Here is a 21968-nt window from a genome sequence, read left to right on the forward strand (position 1 = left end):
CTGCTCTGGTTAACCTGCAATCTCACATAAACCAATTTCTAAAGTTGTTCTTTTACAGACTCCAGGCACAAAGAGAGGAGATGGTCCTCAGGGCAAAGTACTAAATCAAGAGGTGGAAACAGCAAGATCTATTGCCACATGTGCCTTTACCTCACTGCATGAATTTGGAGCATCCCAAACTAGCGAACCCTGCTGAAATCCTGTTAACACGACGATGCCAACTTAAGCTGTGCCCATAGCTATGTGTGTTCTGCTCTTCCACCCACCCAGCCACACATCTTTCCATTTCAGTGCTTGTGAGGAAGGACCCCAAGAGTCACAGGCAACGCAAAAGGAGCGGTTCTAAGCTTCTCTGCTGCCCTATTTCCCCCAACTATTAAATGGCCACATCAATAACTATTAAAGGGAAAATGAAAGGTGTAACCAGGAAAAATAAAAATAGGACAAGAACTATCTGTGCACATCTTGTTGAAATTTTCATCTAAAACTGTATTCTCTCCACTTTTGCTCATCCCAGCTACCAGCTCCTGCAGAGACCTGGGCGCCCTGGGCAGCGTGGCAGTGCAGTGCCATCGTGGTCAACGGGGTCCTGGAGCCTGTGCCCTGAGCAGAAGCTCATAGGCTCAACGTCACGATCAGCACCTTTGAACCATCTCACTAATCCTGCATCTCCAGCCCACGCTTGCCCACTTTCTGTGCCTTCTGGCCTCTCTGTCTACAGCCATCAACCTAAAGGGTGTGCAAGGGGCTCAAACTGGTGGAAACAACAAACATGTCTGGCATGGGAGTCCCACCGCTTTACAGCCAAGAGAGGCATTTAGGCAGTACAAGACAAGCTGCCCCTATGAAGGTTTCATGACATCATTGACTGCCCCTTTCTAACGCAACCCAGATAGCTGGCCTTAAGCTTCATGCCTCTCTAAATTATGCCCTAAGCTTCCAAAAAGCACCAAGACAAGTTGTGGTTGATCCTCAGCCAACTGCTGATGATGCAGAAGTGGGGCCGCTAGCGCCCTGTCTTTTTTGGATGGAAAAGCTCTGCCTGCCCTGGAGTGCAGCTGGCCCTGGCAGCCAGCCCCTGCTCTGCTCCGGCCCCAGGCAGCCGCGCAGCCAGACAAAGGCTGAAACAGGAAAGCTGAGGCACCTGCTCCCCTCCCACCCCTTGGGACCTCTCAGGAACAAAGCACCTGACCCAAAGTAGCACTGGTCCAGGAGCAGTTCTGCTGCAACACAACTGGGCAGCATCCTCCTCCCTGCATTCACCTACACAGAAAAAAAATATGCTGTTTTAGCTAAATCGGTAAACTCTAACTTTTTCTGGACCCTCCTGCATTACCCCCGCCAGGGAAGTTCCTTCCTCTTAGCAAAAATTGAATTGTAGGCTGGAAACAAATCAAAGTACAGAGCACAGCTGGCTGCCCAAGAGGAATACGATGCCGATTTCTTCCACTCCAACTGCTCTGGGGCTGTTTTCTGGCCAGCTGAGAAGCACATTGCTGCTCTGGATGGCAAATGTCAGCAAATATTTCTTGCTTTTAAATTCATCAGGTATAGTTGTAGGAAAAATGAAGTGCAAGTAACTTCCCTGACACGCTGTTCTTAACTCTGCAGTCAACACGCTGGAGGGCAGGGATGCTGTCCAGAGGGACCTCCACAGGCTTGAGAGGTGGGTCTGTGTGAACTCCATGAAGTTTAACAAGGCCAAGTGCAAGGTCCTGCGCCTGGGTCGCAGCAATCCCAAGCACAAATACAGGCTGGGTGGAGAATGGATTAAGAGCAGCCCCGAGGAGGATGACTTGGGGGTGTTGGTTGACGAGAAGCTCAACACAGCCCTGCAATATGCACTTGCAGCCCAGAAAGCCAACCGTACCCTGGGCTGCATCAAAAGCAGCGTGCCAGGAGGTCAAGGGAGATGGTTCTCCCTCTCTACTCCACTCTTGGGAGACCCCCCCTTGCAGCGCTGTGTTCAGCTCTGGCGCCTCCAACGTCAAAAAGACATGGACCTGTTGGAGCGAGTCCAGAGGAGGCTATGAAGATGACTGGAGGGTTGGAGCCCCTCTGCTGTGAGGACAGGTTGAGGGAGCTGGAGTTGTTCAGCCTGGAAAAGAGAAGTCTCAGGGGAGAGCCTTTCAATAGCTACAGGGGGCTTATCAGAAAGGTGGGGACAGGCCTCTTTTTAGTAGGGCCTGAGCAATAGGACAAGGGGGAATGGTTTTAAACTAAAAGAGGGCAAACTTAGTTTAGATATTAGGAAGAAATTCTTCACTCTGAGGGGGAGTGAGATGCTGGCACAGGTTGCCTGGGGAAGATGTGGATGCCCCATCCCTGGCAGTGTCCAAGGCCAGGCTGGATGGGGCTTGGGGCAACCTGGGCTGGTGGGAGGTGTCCCTGCCCCTGGCAGGGGGGCTGGAACTAGGTGATCTTTAGGGTCCCTTCCAATTCAAACCATTCTATGAACTCTGCAAAAATATTGCCCCAAGCTACCCACATCAGGCAACAGCGGCATTTTAAGGGCCACAATTCTGAACCCTGATGGAGCCTTTTATAAAGGGCTTCTTCCCACTCCTCCCCTCTTTCTCTGCCTGTGTCTAATTGCACGTTGAACAGAACTTCCAAACCACTGACAAAGCTTGACCTTATGGGCATGGTCCCATATCCTAATTCAATGGGGACAGTGCCAAGCCCGATATCATCCCCATCCTTCCAGTCTTTGAGCTGAGGTCGTCCCAGCTCCCGCTATCAGGCTGCACCCCAGGACGGTGCTCCTGTCTGTGGTGAGCCACAGCCCCCAGCTGGCCCATCGCCAAGCTGCCAGGGGCAAGGAGAGATACGACTAGTGACGCTGCGGAAAGAGGGAGCCAGCAGCGAGCCCTGCTCTATGTATCTTCCACTGAATAGGACCTGGTTAGGTTTAGCTCAGCACCTCCAAGGTGCTGGACATCAGAAGGTGCTTCTGTACCAATAATTGTGGCATCTCTTCATATAGCCAGAGCCCTGTTACAACTGTGAGACACTTGAACACTGTCTTAACTTGGTATCTCCCCCTTCCCAGAGCTTTCCTTATGTATGTATGATATAAACCCCACTTTTGCAGCCAAAGAAAACCAAACTGAATCAAAGCATAGGATTCACATATCCTTAAACGTGGCTACCTAACAAAATCTTGGTCCTCTATAACCCTATGGGGATTTGGGTTACCCAAGAAACTTATTCTTCCCAGTCTAAAGTAAGTGCTCTCACTTTCTGATAGCCTCCAGCTCTCTTCATTGACCAGCCTAGATGAGTCTCACCTCACTGGCTTACCTAGGACTATGCAGGAAGCTTGTACAGAACAAAAAACACAGCTCTAAAGCCCTGGAATTGCTGTCCACTGAGCAAATCTGGATGCCAATGCCATACAGCCACTTTCGAAGGGACAAGAAAAGCTTTAGAGGAGTCACAGAATAAGGCTTTCAAAAGAGGTCAACCTCAGCTCTCCAGGTTCCTACTGTCACTGCGTGCCCCAAGGCAATCCATGGTGTCTGGAGACCCCAAGAGCTGGTGGCTATGGAAATGCATGTCATCCCTTCTTTGTTTAGGGTGGCAAAGAGCCCAAAGCAACCCCCTTCTGCAATGTTTCACTTGCAACCACAGCTCAGTCATCCCAACTCCAATTTATCTTTTACAGGAATAAAAGCTTCTGGGTGCAAGGCCAGATGTGCAGAGGGGGAAATCTGGACCTGAAACAAGGGGAAATTGAGCTGCAGTTATATGAAGTCATAAATATTTACTGCAATGTAAACCGGAGCACTGAGCTGCTCATTTGATTTTAACTTGAAAAAAAATATTAAAATTTAAAAGGTCTCTCACCAGAAAAGTGGAAAAGTATATAATCAGAGTCTAAAGAAAACAAGCTTAAACAAATGCCCCGTGTCTTTCAATTTAGATTCTCTACACTCCAGTTACCTTTGGAGCTGTACCAATTCCCCCTTCTGTCCTCGGACATGGACGTATGAAAACACGCAGTGCCAGGGCTGAGACTGAAGCTCTGGTTTTGCACATGCAGAAGACAAACAGAGACCAGTTCAAAACTACCAGCTTCTGTGCTGGTGGCCGAGTTTTAAAGCATCAGCTCTAAAATGCAGCTCAGTTCTGGCCCGAACGATCGCTGCCGCGAAGCTTTAGCACCCAGACCAACACCATGACCCCATGCTAAATTATTGCTCAATGCACTTTTCCTGCTGTTTGACATTAGTTGGCAGAGCAGTGGCCTACACTGGCCATATTTGCATCCTCCCAGCGATACATCACAGCGCATGGCTGCAAAGCTCTAGCTGCAAAGCAGCAAGCGTCCCCGCAGCGGGACAGCACCATGACATGCCATGTCGCCTGTCACCCTGGTCTGTGCCGTCGATACCTGCCCCCATGCTCATCGCCGGCATTGGATGAGGACAGGAGGGCAGCGGCACAGCTCCCGGGGCATTTACATGCACACTGAACCGGACGTCTGTGACCAATTCCCATCCCACATGTGCTGATGTCTCGATACAGCAAGGCACTGAAGTCACCGCTCCAGGAAGGCATCCCGAGGGTGGCTTTCTCCTGCCACCCACACGGAGGGAAAAGCTGAAAACGACTGTTTTGCTAAGTGCATCTGGGAACTGAGACAGGATATGGGGGCTGAGAAGATGAATTGAAATAGCAAATCAAGCCCCGAGGGAGCAAGTGTGAGTGACAGCAAGACCAAGGGGACAGGACTGGATGAAAGCCCTGAACCAAGCGTGGCTGAAGCAGGATGTCAAGGAGGTGAGGGGGGTTCCTGGGGGTGCAGGCTGATTGCAGCAAGCAGCAGAGACAACTGTCAGCATCCTGGAGCAAAGGAGGTGGCAATGCCAAGGGGAGATCATACATCCCAGAGAAGGAAATGTGAAGGAAGATTTCAATTGCAGTAAAGCACCTGCTAAGAAAGATGAACGTGTGTGATGTACAAGGGACCCCAAGGCTGGAGACAGACGCTTTCCACAGGGGTTTGACCTGTGGAGAAGCACAGGACCATTGGAGGGGCTAGCACAGCCAGCAAGAGGGACCATCAGAAGAAAAAAAAAAAAACAAACCCAGAAATGGGCTGTATGAGCTTCCTTTTGACTATTTTAGTCAAGAACAGTGAAATTTTCTACTCTCAGGGGATAATGCCAATGCAGGTGACGTGTCTCTGTCCCTGGGCAGTCCCAACCCGTGTCACGCACACACAAGCAAAGCACACAGGCTCAGGTACTCACAAGCACTGAGACTTCTGCTACTGCTTTCCCAAGGCTGGAAAACACCTTTTTAAAGAAAAAAAAAACCTCAGACCCTCCTACCTGCTTCCGTCTGAATCAGAAACAGCTTCAGAAACATTAAGCTGCAATTAGGAGTGTAAATTTAGTCACAAGCACATATAATCCATAAATCTCAACATCCAATAAAAAATAATAGCTAAGGAGAGTACAAAAGAGCTGCTAATTACTAAAGCTGTATTTCAACCTCAGGCCATTCCTACTTTCTGTTGCCCTGTGTTAGACCCCTCAAATTGAGATGGGGCTTTCTAATTATTCTCTCTGGATCCATTATTCAGTAAGTAATTAATCTTTTATTTTATATTGCTCTCTTTTTTCACAGTGGTTTTATATATGTATATATACACACACCCCCCGCACTCTTTTTTTTTTTACTCTCTGTAGAACATAGTGAGCTCTGCATATATTAGCAGCTAGCTTTGCCTTTCAAACCATGGCCAGTGGACCGGAGGCAGGAGATGTGATTTCTGAGAGTCACCTCTTGCATTCTCTCAATTTTGTAATTTTTTCCCTTTTTTTTTTTTTTTTTAAATGAGGATGTTTCAAAGGGAGAAATTCATGCAACTTACTTGGACTCATCTGGTCGCTGAGTCTCCGAAGTCTCCCACTGGAGGTCCGGCTGATTCCTAAAGCAAGAAGAAGGTTTGAATTGCCAAGGGAGTTCGTGTGAATACGGTATGTGGAGCAATCTCCCCGCTATGACTCTGCATCTGGCGGGGCACATTTTCTGTTGGGAGTCTGCTAAGCACAGTCATCTTTGTGATAAAAAGAATTATATGTTATTTTAAAAACACCTGAGGAGAGACCTCCACCTTTCACTGAAGGCAAACATAATTATTCAAACATTTCAAATGCATGGTATTTAGGGTTTCCAGAAACACCAGCGAGAACTTCTGAAATCACGAAGCGGGGCACAAATATTCACCTCTTGCTCCAAGGTAATTTATCCTGGAGACAAATGCAGGAATTTCAGAGACAGGTTTCCTTGCTGAGAGATGCAAGCACAGGAATTTAAGGACCAGCATGTGCCCTGCACTAACAGAGAGCTCAGCAAAGAGACCACTTCCCAGAGGTGCTTGGCCTCTCCAGCTAGCTCAGCTGCAAGGGCAGCAGCGGCTCCTGCATTCGGCATCACAAGGAAGCGAAGGGTGACTACTTTGTGGCTAGATTGCACCCAACGTCCTGGGAATGCATTGTGTATGAGAGCCCTGTCATGGGGTTAGACCAGCTGAAACACAGGATGCGTCGCACATTCCAGGCAGATGCTAAACCAGAACACAGCAATCCAGATGTCGGGCTAATTCTACTCCATCTTTTTTAATGAAAAAGTATTAATCATACTCATTGGGGTAGCACATGGTTAATTCGTATGCACTGTGTTGGAGAAACATATGTGAACATTTTAACTTACCCTACATCATACATTACTTTGAAAGACAAAGCCCAGACACAACTGTCTCCTCTGTTCCTATATCCATTTCAGAAAGCCTGGTAACTCCCAGACCCCCGCCTGCCTCCCAGACTCCAGGCAAGCCAGCGGGACCTGCTGCTTATGGCAACATTCCCAATCCATCAGCAACTTGTTTAGTTACTCTGCTGTCCCAGCTGCCTATTTCTGAAGCGGTGATTGCCACAACATTCATTTCCCAGGTATGTTGAAAAAATTGGCAAAAAAGAATTCACCTTTAGCCTTCGGCTAAAGCCTATCCACACACCACGGGCTGATCTGTGCCTCAGTTTCTCTTAGCACAATAAAAGCTGACAAACTAAATGCAGTGAAGCACCTCATGTGGGATGCTGTACGCTGACACTGCCCCAAATGCTGTGAGGTCCCAATATGGGGATTCCCAGGTCTGACAGCTCCTCAGGCTCTGGTGGGTCCTGTTGGAGGAACCTCAGCTCCAGGATGGTGTCCATCATCTCCGATGCTGGAGCTGTTGAGCTCCAGAACGGAGGCATAGAGGCTCCATACAAACCCCACCAGAGCACACCACAATTTTGAATCAGGATTTCTACCCTGCAAACAGGTAAGAAACTCCCAGGCTTTTGGGGTGATGCTGTTGTTCAATTACATTATTCAAACTATCTTCTCACCATCTACCAGATCTGTTGGACAATAAGCAAAGGGATTAAAATAGCACCAATTCAAGCTGCAGAACACCCCTAAACTGTGATTTGTAACATAGCCACAACCTTTTGAACCTTGTCAGCTGGAAGAGTGCATCATTATTTAAAAAAGAAAAAGAGAGAGAGAGAAGGAAAATATATAAAAGGCAGGAAAACATTCATACCAGTGAGCCCTGGAATGGAGGGAGGGAAGGGAAAAGAGCTGCCTGGCAACTCAACATGGAAAAAGTGTCTCACGCTTAGAACCCTCTGCTTATATATATTATGTATATATGTATGCATTTTCTCTCTCCCTTTCCTCTCCTAATAGAAAAACCCTCTGTGCCTCCAGTAACGTTATGTGGCTGAACGGCAGGGCCAGACCCTGGGCAAGAGGGGGCTGCCCGCCCCGGGGTGCAGGGAGAGCCCCCGGCCAGCAGCACCCGGAGCCGTGCCCCCGCTCAGCTCTGCCCCCCCAAAGCACACTGCCAGCCAAAGGGCCAAAAAAATAGAGTCGGGACTGTCCGCCCACACGTGCGAACACCCCGTCTGTCTACCAAGAGCTTTATCTGCACTGGAACGGGGCAGGCTGCTGCTACGCGCATCGCTCGGTGTGCGGTTTCCGTTACTGGCGGTGAGAGAAGGGCTGAAGTCGCTGGGAGCTTGTGCGCTGTAACCAGCGTTACAATTTTTAAACATACTTTTTTTTTTTTTTTTCTATTCAGTCCAGTCCCTGATGTTTTTTTCATAATGATTTTCTCCCCTCTAAAAGCCTACTGCTTCTTTGGACACGAGCAAGAATGAAAAGGCATATTTCCTCTGCTCAACAGGGTTTTAAACAGCCCTTCTTCAGACAAGCTGCAAGAGCACTCAGGTCCTGGCTCAACTTCTTGCAGAGAACAAACACCTCTGCTCTGTCTGCACGTGGGCAAGGTGCAGCATCAAAATCTAGCTTTCACAATTGCTCAAAAACCAGAGAAAAACGTCCCTTATGGGTGGCACGCTGAAGAATGCAGATATGCGGCCATGCTGAGCTAGTTAAATACATCCTTTTATGTTCAAAGGCTTCATTCAGTCTGTGGCAAAGCAGGACGGAAGCAGAACAAGGAGCTCGCAAGCTTGGACAGGATCACACATAGGAACAGGATTTATTCCCTTTAGCAACGACTCCAGTGGAAAAACACACACAGGACTTGGAGCATCCAGTGCGGCACAGCCATCGGAGCATCCATGCCTTGGCTGAGCCTGTGCCTTTTATGCAAACATTTCTGAGAAGAGCTTATGTGCCCGGTCTCACTGGGGTTCTCTGGGGATCTGTAATTACTTTTCACACCCTTTTTAAGTTGGTAAACCCGAAGGTGGACAAGCTGAATTGATTTGCTCTGTATTGGACGTGGCATTAGAAGGAAGTTTTTCTGACAGCTGTTGGCCTGTTAACAACGTTAATAATACATAATGATGCTGTTAATCCCTTTTCAGCAAAAGGGAAAATAATGAGGAACAAGAAATTCATACAGGCTGTCCAACACCTTAATAGCAAATCTGAAAAGAGGAGGGAGCACTACGGAGCCCAAGCCAAGCCCGCTACCCGTGATGTTCCACTGCCCCTCCACCAAGGGGGAATCCAGGCACAGTCCTGGAAAGCAGATAAACAGCAGGGAAAGCTGGCAGCCTGGCAAGACAAGAAAAGAAGATCTGTCACAAAAAAAAAAAAAAAAAAAAAAAAAAAAATGGCAAGCAACAACTAAAAATATGCTGCTCTGAGCACAGTGCCAGGAAGCCAGCAGTGTGGCAGGACCGGAGAGCATCGGCACACTGGGCACATTCTGGGGTTACCTCTATTTATAGTGCAGAAGCAGCAGGCTGAGCCCCGGGTTTGGGTTGTGGGGCTGTGAAATGAAAATCAAAGGTTTCCACCCCAGACACAGTGTCTATGAGTCTTCCTTCTCAACACGGTTCAAATGCCCTCAAGCCATGCTATAAATTTATTGCAGTGCACTGGACTAAGAAACATAATGAAATATGCTTTATTTAGCTGAAATTAGGAATGCTTCCCCACATCCCCAGCAGAATGACTTAAAAAGTGGAATAGTCCAACAGTTAAAATTGGTCAGTCCAAGAACAGCTCATTCAATCCAGCGGATGTGCCGCAGCAGGACAAAGTTAAAACATTCGCAGAGCTTAGCCTCACCTTGGCTCACTGGCTGAGCAATATTTTTTCACTTTTTATAATCAGCGACTAATTCCCTCCAGATCCACAGGCTGGGACCATATGGCACAGCAGAAAGGCAGCAGCACCGAAAGACACCGGGCTTCACCAGCGTCTCCTTTGCGACTGCTGAAGCCAAGAATCGCTCTGACTGGGTTGTGTCGGTGCAAGTGAGATCCCAGCCAGGCTCACGTTTGAATCACTCCCTCCAGACAACACCGGGCCAAATGTTCTACTATTTCGTGCTTCTTGCAGCTGCTGATATAACACACCATGGATGTAAAGTACTCCAGTATTGAAACGGGAGCATCTTCTAGATACTTGCCCTGATGCAGAGGATGTAGACATGGTGCAGGGCAGCAGGGAGACAGAAAAGCCACACTGTAGCAAGGGCAGTTTCTCCGGGCAGGCTGGATTCTAACTGACTTGGGAGTCTGAACCTAGAGCTAACCAGGGAACTGCCAGGGACGTTCACCTGCGATACAGTCAACACGTACATTCCCCAAAACTCATCAGTTTTTGCATGATATACCCCAAGCTTTTCATGGATGCATATGACAGTAACAAGACAGGCCACTTGTGATTTATTTTCTCACAGTAAGTGATCCATGCCACTACACTCATACAATATAAAAAGTCAAAAGAACAAACGAGCAATTTCCATTATCAATAGAAACCACAGGGTGAAGACAAACAATGGAGGATGTAACCCAGGAACTTGCTCTCTCTACACAGTCCAGTAAAAACAAAAAACAAACAAACAAACGAACCCAAACCAAACAAAGGTCGTGTTGGAAAGGGATGGACCAAAACCAGCAGGAGACATCCCACACTGTGCTGGAGTCAGCAAAGCGGCACCAGCTCATCCGAGCAGCCAGCATGACCCTTGCTTCTGTTACATGTATTTACTAGTGGGTCTGCGATCAGATAGTTCAGCTTCCTCCTTCACCCAGCACAAACGCGGCAGGGCGCCCAGACAGCACTGGAGATGTCTCCATCCAAGACCACTTTCCTCCTACGGACATTTCCGCGCTGCCAGCTCCCCAGAGCTCTCTCCGGAGCTGTACAGGTCTGGGCCAAGTCACGGAGCCTTCCCTGGTCTTCACCAGTTTGGCACTGGGATGGGTGGGAGACCCCTCCGCAGAAGAGCCCTTCAGAGGTGTCTACAGCACCTACACAGCACCGGCAGCTTTTAAAGCAAAGACCAACATGCAGAGCTGTCTCCCTCCAGGGCAGGACCTGCATCAGCCTGTGCATGGCAAGGGGCACCCAGCCCTGCCCCTCGTCACCCACCCTGCCCTTTGCTGCCTCCCAGGCCGTCCTGCTGCTGGCGAGGGAGGATGACAGTGAGGAGCCCACTCCGTTTGCCCTGCAGCTGGGACAGTCTCTGCTCCCTTTTAGGATGCACATATCCATCACAACACTCTTAGGACCATCTGCTCAGGACCATACAGGGTGTGAAATCTATCTCTTTATCTACCTCACGGGTACTATCCAGACAGTGGGCTAGAGAACGGCCTTCACTGGCAGCTTTATTTCACCCTGCTTCACACAAAGAAGCCTGGAGCCATTAGCAGGAGGAGGAGAGCCCACACACAGTTTGATCCATGCTGCACAACCACCGCCCCAGTGGCTTCTCCAACATACCAGACCAGCTGCTGGAGATGGAGCTGCAAAGTTTTAAGGCTGACATAGGCCATCGTCTTCAGAGGTAGAGCCCTGCACATGGAACTGTGGGTGCCACTGGAGACCACTGGGGACAGAGGGGCTCCGGGGGGCTGGGAGGGAGAGACATCTGTTTGCAGAGCAGCAAAGGAAGAAGAATCTCTATTGCTTCAAGCCAGAGTCCAACGAACCACGCTATTACGACTTCACTTCCATTAACTTGAAATCCACTTGCAACATTACCCTCAAAAGGAATATGTTTATAAAAAAAAAAGGAAAAAAATTCATGTTCATTTCCAGCACTAATCAGAAACATGCACTGAAGAATAAAAGACACTTTTCCAGATTGTGTGTAATAGACACTCTTTACAAAGAAGCTGAGCACAGCTAGAAAAAAAAGCCTTCAGACCATATGCATGGTTTCATTCTGGATCAAATATCTCTGGCAGCAAATGGAGCTTTCACTGGGATGGAGGGATGCTGATGGAATGGAAGGATGCTGTTCCCAAGGGGCACTGATTGCAGACTCAGGAGAGGACCACCACCTTCTCCAGCGCAGTTACCACCACACAGGTGCACCAACTGCGTGTGTCAAGGTTGAAGGCTAAGCATAGACCATACAGCCTGAACCACCAACAACCGCTTCACTTCTGTGGGAGCTGGGTACCATCACGCTGGGGACAGACAACACTGCTAATCAGCACAGTGCTATTAACACGAGTGGAGCCGTGAGTTCACACACGGAAAGAGCCCAGCCTGAGGCTGGATTACAGGTAACCCTCAAGGAAACCACAGCAAAACTGGCATTAGCAAGATGCACATATCCTTACCATAACATTATACTTCTGGCAGGTGCCAGACACATTCTAACACTTTAAAAAATGCTCCAAAAGCTTGAGCTAACAATAAGAGGCCACAAGAATTAAGCCTCATTTTTTCCCAACATTAGAAAGGCTTCCCCAAGCCCAGCAGTGCCTGCCCAGAGCTCCTGTCCACAGCAAAGGGCTAAATTAGATAGAAGAACCAGTCTTGCATACAGTGGTAGAAGATGACAGGGATGCAGCACTTGAACCTTGGCTCAAGTTCAGGCTTTGATTCAAGATTTTAACTGAAATTAAACTGCAGTAAATCTCAGGAAATCAGTTGATGCATCCACAGAGCTCAAAGCCAGAAAATCGCCTTAACCTGCAAAAACCCACACCACACATTTTTATCCAGTCATCGTGAATTCAAGCTTGTGCTTGAACAAAGTCTTGGCTTTTCAGAGACACTCAATCTCTATGTCAAGATTAAAATGCTGGAGTGACCCCAAGTGCTTTGGCAAGTTGCTCAATAGTTAAAATGGCCTTCAAACAGCACAGATACCATGCCTCTTCCCCATGTATTCATTCCGAGGTGAGCAAAGTCAATCCTCAGATATTCACTTGATAGAAATAACAAGATCATTTCACCGCTCTTTGTGATCGACTGTTCTTTACTGCCCACAAATTCCTCACAGCTGATAGTCATTCAGAGATATGCTGGACAATCATGAAAGCACAAAAAGAAAAAATTAGCACAGGCAGTTTTTCATACAAAAAAGCGTGTTAGTCATCATCTGTGATCCTTCTGGTTAGAGTGTTTCAGTAATCCAGCCGGGCAGCAGAAGGGATGCCACGTCACCACACTGACACATCAGATGACTTGTACAAATGCGTATTTATAATGCAAGTATCCACACAAATTGGAAGGGACTGGAAAAATGGGTCTTTTGTACGTATTGTCAGTTTTACTAGTTTATGTGGTCCTTTTACTTAGCAGCAGGAGGGAACAGAAAAGGATTTACAAAGGAACAGAAAGCTGTTCCTGTGAAGCTGTACTGACTGGGAGCAAACCTGGTAACTACTGTCAAGTCTAAAATCATTTCCAGTTCACTGTTGAAGCTAACCAGATTTCCAAAGTGATCTTGTCCCTCTAAATTTACCCTGTCTTCACCACGCTCCCCATTTGCTCACACCCTTTAACTTCTGAGATCCAAGAGAGAGAAGCAGGCAGGATGGAAGAACTACAGCAGTGTCTTCATGGCATTTTTTGCTAAATTAGGGGGGTTTGCAAGAGCGCATCACAGACCTTGCAAAGCTATCATGAGAGCAGGTTGGATCTGGTCCCATTTGTTCCTGCAGAACCTGCAGCATCCCAGCAGAGTTGGGAAGGAGGGAAGGTGTCTGAACTCATCCAAGCTGCAGCCTTGCTCAGAGAAGGAAATAATCAAACTCTTACATTAACTAGCTGCCACAAGGGCTTCAGCAAGCTAGAAATGTGTTAGTTAATCATTAACATCAATGGCACAAGAGTCCCCAGGAGACTGAATGGACAAGGGATAAGGCTTAGCATGCAGAGCACTATGGAAACAAAGAACAAAACAAATGATTGCTTCTCATCCTTTGCCTTCCAAAATACCCCAAACATTTACAGCATCCAGACTCACGAGCGCACCTCACTTTCTCAGGTTTGTCTGGCAGCAGTCATGGATTAGTTAGAGAAAACCACTGTCAGATTTGAAGGAGGGGAAAAGAATTTTAAAACTGCAATGTGGTATTTCCATATGGATCAAATCCTCCCAAGCCACCCCGCGGCTCTCCTCCCCACAGGCCCATAACACTCTGGCTCTGACCACACAGGGGAACTGCTGGTGCAAACTGCCCAGCCCAGCATCTGGCGCTCTGCTGCACTCTGACACTATGCACAGCTTCAGCACACTAAGCAGCAATGTGTTACTTCAGATTAAAAAGAAAAATAAATAAAAATCATCCTTACTTAGACTTTAAATCATTTTCTTTCCACCTCCTTGTAACCTCAATGCAATCCAAACTATATTTTTCAGCCACAGCATTTGCTCAGCGGCTGCTCACTGCTTCCCTGCTCTTGTTTCAGACACACAGAACTTGTCTTTCAGAGTCCCCCCGCAACAAACTTCACTGGATTTATCATCGGAGCCCTCTAAGCCTGGGGCTGCCATCAGGATGTAATACAGACCCCTTCTGTTTGCCAGGCTCTGAAAGGCAAATGTTGACTTTTCCCAGAGAGGGATGGGGGTGTGTAAAGGAGAAAAGCCAAGAACAAAGAGGCAGTGGCTCACTAGCCAAAGGGCTGCAGACGACAAAGGGCAGAGGTTAAGGGCTCTCCTGAGCCGGGAGACCCACAGGGGTGACCCATGGAGGCGTGCCAGTGCCTGTAGTCACCAGGACACCCAGAGCAGACCTGGCCACTTTGGACTCCCCAGGCTTAGTGAGCAACTGCTCATTCACAGCTGGAGGAGATAAGGGGCAGCCTTTGGTTTTGAGACCAGCGTCTGACTCTGAAGACACTGCAAAGGGAAAAATTCAGCCAGGGATTTTACTTAGTTACTAACACGCAAGTCCAAGTCTCACTCCAGACTTGTGACAAATGCCCTTTACCTCCACGCAGTACGAGAGATGCTCCACTGCAGCCATGCTTCTTCCAGACCAAGGAACCAGCGACAGGCAAAGAGGCAGCCAAGGGACCACAGCCACTAAACCCCATTCCCTTCCTGGCCAGAAACTCCAACAAATACACATGGGTCAAGGTTCACAAACCATCTGGCCACTTGACTGGGAACTGGTAACGCTGGAAAAGCATTAAGCTCAAGCAGACGATGGTCACTTTTCTCTCTGCGTGAAACACACACAAACATACTTTGGGTTACAAACGCCACCTGGAGCCCTCCCACCCGAGCATCCCTGGTGGAGCAGGGGCCTGAACACACTCATTTTACAGTCATGTGTTCATACAGTGATGAGTCTATATGATGGTAGGACCTCTGTGATACTCTGATGTTACGGAGAATTGCCTGAAAGTCAGAAAGCCCAAGATGCAAGCGGCAGCTCAGAAACCAGCTCCCTGGGCAGCCCTACACAAAAAAAATTAAGCTCAGAATCACAGCTGCTCCCTTGGGACATCTGCTTTCTAATATTTAGCTTAACCCCAACTTGAGCCACATCGTGATCTTCTGCTCACTCGAGGCCCACCTGCCCTCAGAAGATGCTGAGGCAGGCACCTGGGGAGGACCAGCGCGGCTGGGGGGGGAAAAGCTCCTCAGTAGGCAGAGGAGCCAGGAACTGCTCAGCCGCCATCACGGCTCCACTGTGACTCGCTGCACATTAACTTTCCTCCTCCACATATCCTTTTCTCTGCCTGTAAAATGAGGTGTCAAACGCTTCCCCTGCTTATAGGGGCAGGAGGGATGTATTACTCAAGGTTTTTACATTTTAGCTGTACTGTAAAGAATGATTCAGGCACTATCTATAGATTACTGAGATAATGTCCGCTGTCCTTAAACATCAGGAAAGAAGGGGAGTTACAATTAGAGACTATGGTGAAGCCCTAGACCCATACAGTTGAGGGTTTTCTCCTATTAAGCCTGCTCCAGAAGTAGCCAAGGCAACCTAGTTTTCATGGACTAGTAACATTCCTTTGAATGTTTTCCTTTGTATCTTGCAATTATATTTAATAGTGGCTACAGCAGGGAAATTGGAATAGAAGAGAACTCCAGCCAGTTTTTAAGATGTATTTGAGTGCCTAATATTGCAGACCAGCGTATGCTACAGTTTGCAAAAGTGCCTTTACAAACTGTAGCGTAACTCCATCTCTATCTGAAGAGATGCTGCATGTACAGTTCTCTCTTCCACCTCCAAGTCAGACACCCAGAGACAAACCCCAATCCCAAAGTCAGCTTCACCAGCAGCTTAAGGCTGCTTCTCTGAGGGGGCAACAGTCAACACTGAGATTGTCTCCTGTGAGCTCCCCCCCAGTTTCTCTTATATGAAGCATTTAAAGGCATTTAACGGAGGACTAGGTTCTCAAAAGCACCCATGGCCCATGTTGAGCCCCAGAATAGGGCTGCTGCATCCTGCTGCTGCACAGCAGAGGAGTAAGGTACTCAGCACAAAAGCACTAAATTCATTTAAAAACAAGATGTACGATCAATACATAAGTGCCAATATCTTAATGGTTTATTCTTCTAAATCTTTGTAAGAGACAAAATAACCCCAGAGCCAACACCTACCTTTCTGCCAAGCCACGCTCTCCAACAGTCAGCTCTACAGAGGGGCAGTGGGAAGATTAAGAATAGGTTAATTTAAATAAACCCCAGATGTAGGAATCACCTCTATTTGCTACTGCTCCATGATTACACACTCCTCAGGTGTCAAGCGGTCTCAGTGCAACTTGTTCCTCTAATGGGTTTCTGCAGCTGCCAGCAGGAGAAAGGTAAAGCACCTGGCACCACCAAACACCTCAGCCCTGGCAAACGGTGGAGTGAAATCACTCCTGGCACAGCTGGAAAACATTTCAAGTCATGGAGCACTGCCTGCAGCCTCTAAAGAAGCTTTTCTCTTTTAAAAGAGGGCTCACACAAGGAGACACAAAGCCTATTCTGTAGGTCTGGCTGAAAGGCAGCATTGTACGTGGAACATGGCACGCTTGGTGGAATGGAGCCGGGCAGCGGAGCTCCAGGCCCAATCCAGAGCCCCTCCCTCAAGTCACTTACCCCAACCATACAAGTGTTGACTCCACCATGAAAAGCCTCACAACAAAAAAGGCAATTGCTGCTATTTCTGTAACAAATACGTGCATATGCACTGGACCCAGATCTGCTTTGTGCTGTGGATTCTCCCTGGAAAGCTTAGCCTGCAACTATCGAGTAACCCAAACCTCCGTGCACCATCCCCAGCACCGCTGAGACCTTGTGCTGTGCTGAGTAGCAGCAAGAGAGAGGATTCCCAACACTGTGAAGCTTATGGGCTTGCACTTTATTCCATAAGGAACGAAGCAGCCTGCGTGACCTGCCATGGCACATGCACAGGCTGCTGCCAGCCAAACCTGAAAGGCTTTTTTCTGTCTGGAGGCTCAGGTCGCTTCTGATGACCCCTACACCACTGTCAGAGTTTATTACACAAGCTGACCTTTCATAAATAGCATCTTTTGCAGTCAGAGGACTCAAACACCTCTTGTCCAGAGGGGATGCAGTGTCCCTCTAGCCCAAACCTGCCCCAACCCTGTGGGAGCATCACCCTGGTGGAACCTCCTTCCCCTATCCAGAGCTGCAGGATCTGCAAGGGGCCAAGGAGGATGCTCTGGGGGGTGTCAGAATTCCAGCCTTATCTCCAGAGGGAGATCACGAGTAGAAAATGTTTCTGTGTTGTCTCGGCAAGCTTCCTGCTGGCACCCCTCTTGCTCTCCACAGAAGCACCTCTTTGTGAGCAGTTTTGGAGCCAGAGAAGAATGTTCACTGGTACAGGCTAAATGTATTTACCATTTCTGAGACATCAGATCTGCCATGGTGCCTGTTCTTGGCGTGACCCAGCTGTTCCTCAACCAACTGTCCCCTGAGCCGGTCAGCGGGAACAGCCCCAGTGGCACAGAGGGATGCTGCCACTTCTTTCAAGAACTGCTGGTCCACCGAGCAGTTGCTCATGGCACCGCTGCAAGCTGGTGGCCACATGCTTTAGTGTCTGTGAAGGAAGGATGCTCACTACTTGGGATCATAACCAGGGGTCTCTGAAGGCCTGGGTTGGACTCCTCTGTCCACCACAGGTACCTGGGAGCCTCAGGGCAGCACCTGCCTGAGTGTTTGGATATTAAACCTCTGCACAGCAGCCCCAGCCACCCTCCACAGTCAACAACAGGGACAGGCTCTGCAGCTGGTGAGTCACCTCCATCCGAGATGGAAAATAGGGTGATTCATCTGACAGCCCCTGGCTGGAGAGAGGCTGCAGGGACCAGCTCTGATTCAGAGATCGTTTTATATGGCTCAACTTAGGCAAAATTAAATTCCACCTTGGTTTTTTCCTGGCCCGAGTCCTCTGTAATAGGGGATATTAGCTCTCTCCTAGCTTTAAGATCCATGTCTGAAAGACTGAAGACACTTAAAGGAATAGGAAGCACTTTGGTTATCTGCACAGTCATTAGACGAGGAGCAGGAGCCAGGATATCTGATTATGCCCCAGCCTGGCCACACAAACTGAATGAAGCAGCTTCTTTCTCTACAGCTCAGTTTCCTCAGCAATAAAGCGGCATAAGCATACATCTTTCACTGAGAAGTTCCCAGGGACACTTGGAAAGGTTTTGGAAGCACAGCAGAAAAGGCCACATTTATTCACAAAGCACATCCCCTGAGGAGCCCGAAGCTCCTCTGCAGGGCTCTGCCCTGATGACATGAGCACAGAGCAAGGCCACCGCCAGGTAGGTCCATGCTCTAGGAGAAGGTGAGAAACAGCCATGTCCCTCTCCAGTGGGAACTGTCACCCTGATGTGCCCTAAGCTTCCTGTGTGTAAATAAAACATTGACCTCCAGGGCTCTTGGGCATCTGTGCCCATTGGTTTATTCCGTAAGAAACTGAAATGAAAAAACCCACAACTGCAGCTGAAACAGTGTTTAATCTTGCAAAGATTATGATTACATGATTTGAAAAGCAGAAGCGGCTGTTAAGCCCCCAAAGCAGCAGTCTGTACTTGGTTTATAGTCTTATTTTGCCCATCATCTACGGGTAACAGGTTCAGATGCTTCCGGGGTGCTCTGAGGGACTCTGCCAAAGCCTGAACTCCCAGCTGTGTTCTGACCTAAGGATACATCATTCGTTAACCACCAGAAATGAGAAATACAGAGGTTATAAAAGATGAAGACGATTCCAAGTAAGGATTAAATGCTAGTATGTTAGAGAATATTAAAAGTAAAATTAATCCTGATACACTGAAAATGGACAATAAACAAACAAAACACCTGAATAGAATGCAATGAGATTCAGCAAGGACCAGTGCAAAGGTGTCCCTCAAGTCAGTGGCTGCAGGAGGTTTCTATGAAAGATTTGTATCCTACGTGTGCCAGATTTATCATCATCAACTACAGAAATACCTTAGGGTGACAAGTACTCCAGGCAGATGCTTGCAGGAAGGTGGGATGGAGCTGACTACAGATGGAGGTGTGGAAGGCAGGCTGTTAAAGCCATGTAAACGAGCCTGCCAGCAGCATCCAGGCTCAGCCCCAGGACAAGCTCACTTTGTAGATGATGAGAATTAGAGCCATTCCCTTTGCAAACCTCTAACGCTGTGCACTGAATCCTCAGAGTGAAAAGCCACCAGGTGCCAGGCAGAGCAGCCCTGGCTGAAGAGTTTGCACTTAACCAGCTTGCTTATCTCTGGTTCTACCGTGCCCTTAAGTTTCCCCCCTGCATAATAAGCCGGGTCAGATCGGTTACCTTAAAAAAGCCAGAAAGCCCACGCAGGGCCAGCCCTGGAGCTAGCAGGCTGCTCCCATCAGATCCGCATGGCTGAGTGCTTCAGCCTGCGCCATCCCTGCAGCCCTACAGTGCCGAGGGGGTGGCAGAGCCTCCTGGAAACACCCAGACCATCTCCACTCAACAGAGTTGACAGGAGGTCCACCAGGCTGTGTTAATAAGCCATGATTTTGCCTTGAAACTGTGAAGAGCTGCACACGCCTGCTGCTGCTCCACGTGACAGCTAGGTATTTAGTCAGAGAGAAATGCAAGCAAAGCCACCCTGGCAAGCTTTGTGCTCTCCTAGAAATTCAAACAACGTCATCTCTAGATGGAAAGCAGGAGAGCATGGAACAGTCCTGGGCAAAGCAGCTGCCCCGGTGCTGATCCAGGCAGCCCACACAGCAGAGAGGAGGTGCTGAGGAGGAAGGAGAAATGCCACGACTCGGCGGCAGCAGCAGCGTGTCTGAGCAGCCTGCTCTCCATATGCAGTCCCAGTATTGCCATATTGAACACCAGCGGGTTTTAACACCGTGTCTTCTCCTTTTCTGACCCACTGTTCTCCATCCAGTGACACCTTTTGCAACAAACTGTGTCAATTTAAAAAGAATATGCAACTTCTGCTCTTGAAATCTTCTGACCTAAAAAAATAGTGTGGTTTTCCCCTGTGGTCGTCATTTCTGCTGTCCGGCTGAGAAGAGTTAAAACCCCACATGCACTAAGGTGTGCTAAAGAAGGCGCAATTGCCACACTTAGGGGCCTGGGGTCTATGTGACAAGTTCAAAGAGAGCCCCGTGCCCTCCACCTGTGTTGTGATTGTACGAGGGAAGCTCTGAAGACAAGGCTGAAAACTGAAATTGTTAAGAAAAATTTCTTTCTGTAGTCACGTGAACTCACATCACCTCATCAGACTATTTATAACAAAAATGTAATTGTGAAACAATTCAAGGGTTATCTGTATAGCTCTTACCTCCTCAGAGGCTATCACACCTCTCTTCCAGCATCCCTCCCAGTATGCCCCAGCACAACTCCTGGCTATTCTAATCCATCCTAGCACATAACCCTCTGAAGAAATTGTTCCCTGTCTTGATGTTTTCTCTTGCATCCTTCTAAGATTTGATGCTTTCTGCTCTTCCTCCAGCAGAGCTGACCCTTTGGCCCAGAAGCACGTGGAACCTGGTTCACCTTCTGTCCCCATTCTCCCCACCTTCAGCGCCTGGTGGGAGAACGCTGCAGAAATGCTCAAAATATCTCCTGGGGTGTCTGAGGAAGAAAAACATGCAGTTCACCAGTGGAGTCGCTTCCTTCATTGCATCTCTGCTCCCTCACCGAGCGTGGTGGCACTGCAGGCTGTGCTGTGTGCTGGGTCTGCATCCTTCTCTCCGGCCCTTCCAGGCCTTGCTCCTGCCTGTCCACATTCCTGTACTGGTCTTCCCCCACCAGCGTACATGCTCTGCCAGCACAGCTTCTGTTTTCCCAGCTGCTGACCCATGCTCCTGTGTACACCTGACCTGTGGGAAAACCTCCTCACCCCTGCTACGCCTCTCGGTAACAGCCTGCCCATCAGATGGAGGCATCTGGGGCACAGACATATTTCCACAGGCCTAGGAATGGGGCTCTTTACCCTGGATTTTTACCCAGGACTAAGGTCAGGTTTTGCTCCTGGCTTGCCAGGGGCTGTGTTACTGTGCCCTGGACCAATCTTCCAGCTGCTTGCTGCCCAGTGTCCAGAGCCACTAACCTTTCTTCTGTGTTACAAACTGCCAGCAGCAGCACACAAACCATCCACCACGGAACAGGAGTGGTCTGCAGAAGGGTTTAATACAGATACCCATGATAATAAGCACCCAGTACCTTGACACGTGAGGGGTCAAATCCCTTTCTGGCTTACACCCATCCCTAGGGGGCTTCCATACTTATATTCATGCCCCAAAGGCTCAGTAAAATCTGAACATTAATCCAGACACGTTACAAAACAACTTTTTACTATTCCCTCTCCACCATGGCTCAAGTACAGGGCTCTTACTTTTCCCATGATGATCTTAAAAAACTTAGCAAAGCCAAACACACAAAAAACCCCTGCAGTCAGAGACATCCTCCTCCCCTTTCCCCACCACATGCACTATCCAAAAAGCCTGGTGTGTATTTTAAACCGTGGATGCCTGATGCTGATTTCCTAGAGAGCAGCTGGTCCGTGAAGGCACACACGGAGCAGAGCAGCTCTCCCATGCAGGCAGCTTTGAAACTGCCACAAATGGATCAAACTCACAAGGGCTGAGCTCATCCTTCCCAACATCAGCTGCAGGAATCAGCTGTCAAATTATTTCACATCACTGTTGGGACGTTTATCAGACAAAAACCCACTCTGGGAAATAAATCACAGCCTTGAACTGCAGCTGC

The 21968-nt window shown here is 48.5% G+C and overlaps 1 protein-coding gene across 1 annotated transcript in view; it reads right to left on the minus strand.

The window, feature by feature from the left end:
- SEPTIN9 (septin 9) overlaps positions 1 to 21968 on the minus strand; it is a 144046-nt gene that overhangs the window by 112308 nt on the left and 9770 nt on the right. The window contains exon 2 of the mRNA XM_027816648.2: positions 5885 to 5941. Within this exon, the coding sequence (XP_027672449.2) occupies positions 5885 to 5941 (57 nt within the window). The remainder of the gene's footprint in view (positions 1 to 5884; positions 5942 to 21968) is intronic.

Source organism: Falco cherrug, chromosome 1 (assembly GCF_023634085.1).
Source record: "Falco cherrug isolate bFalChe1 chromosome 1, bFalChe1.pri, whole genome shotgun sequence".
Classification (NCBI taxonomy): Eukaryota; Metazoa; Chordata; class Aves; order Falconiformes; family Falconidae; genus Falco; species Falco cherrug.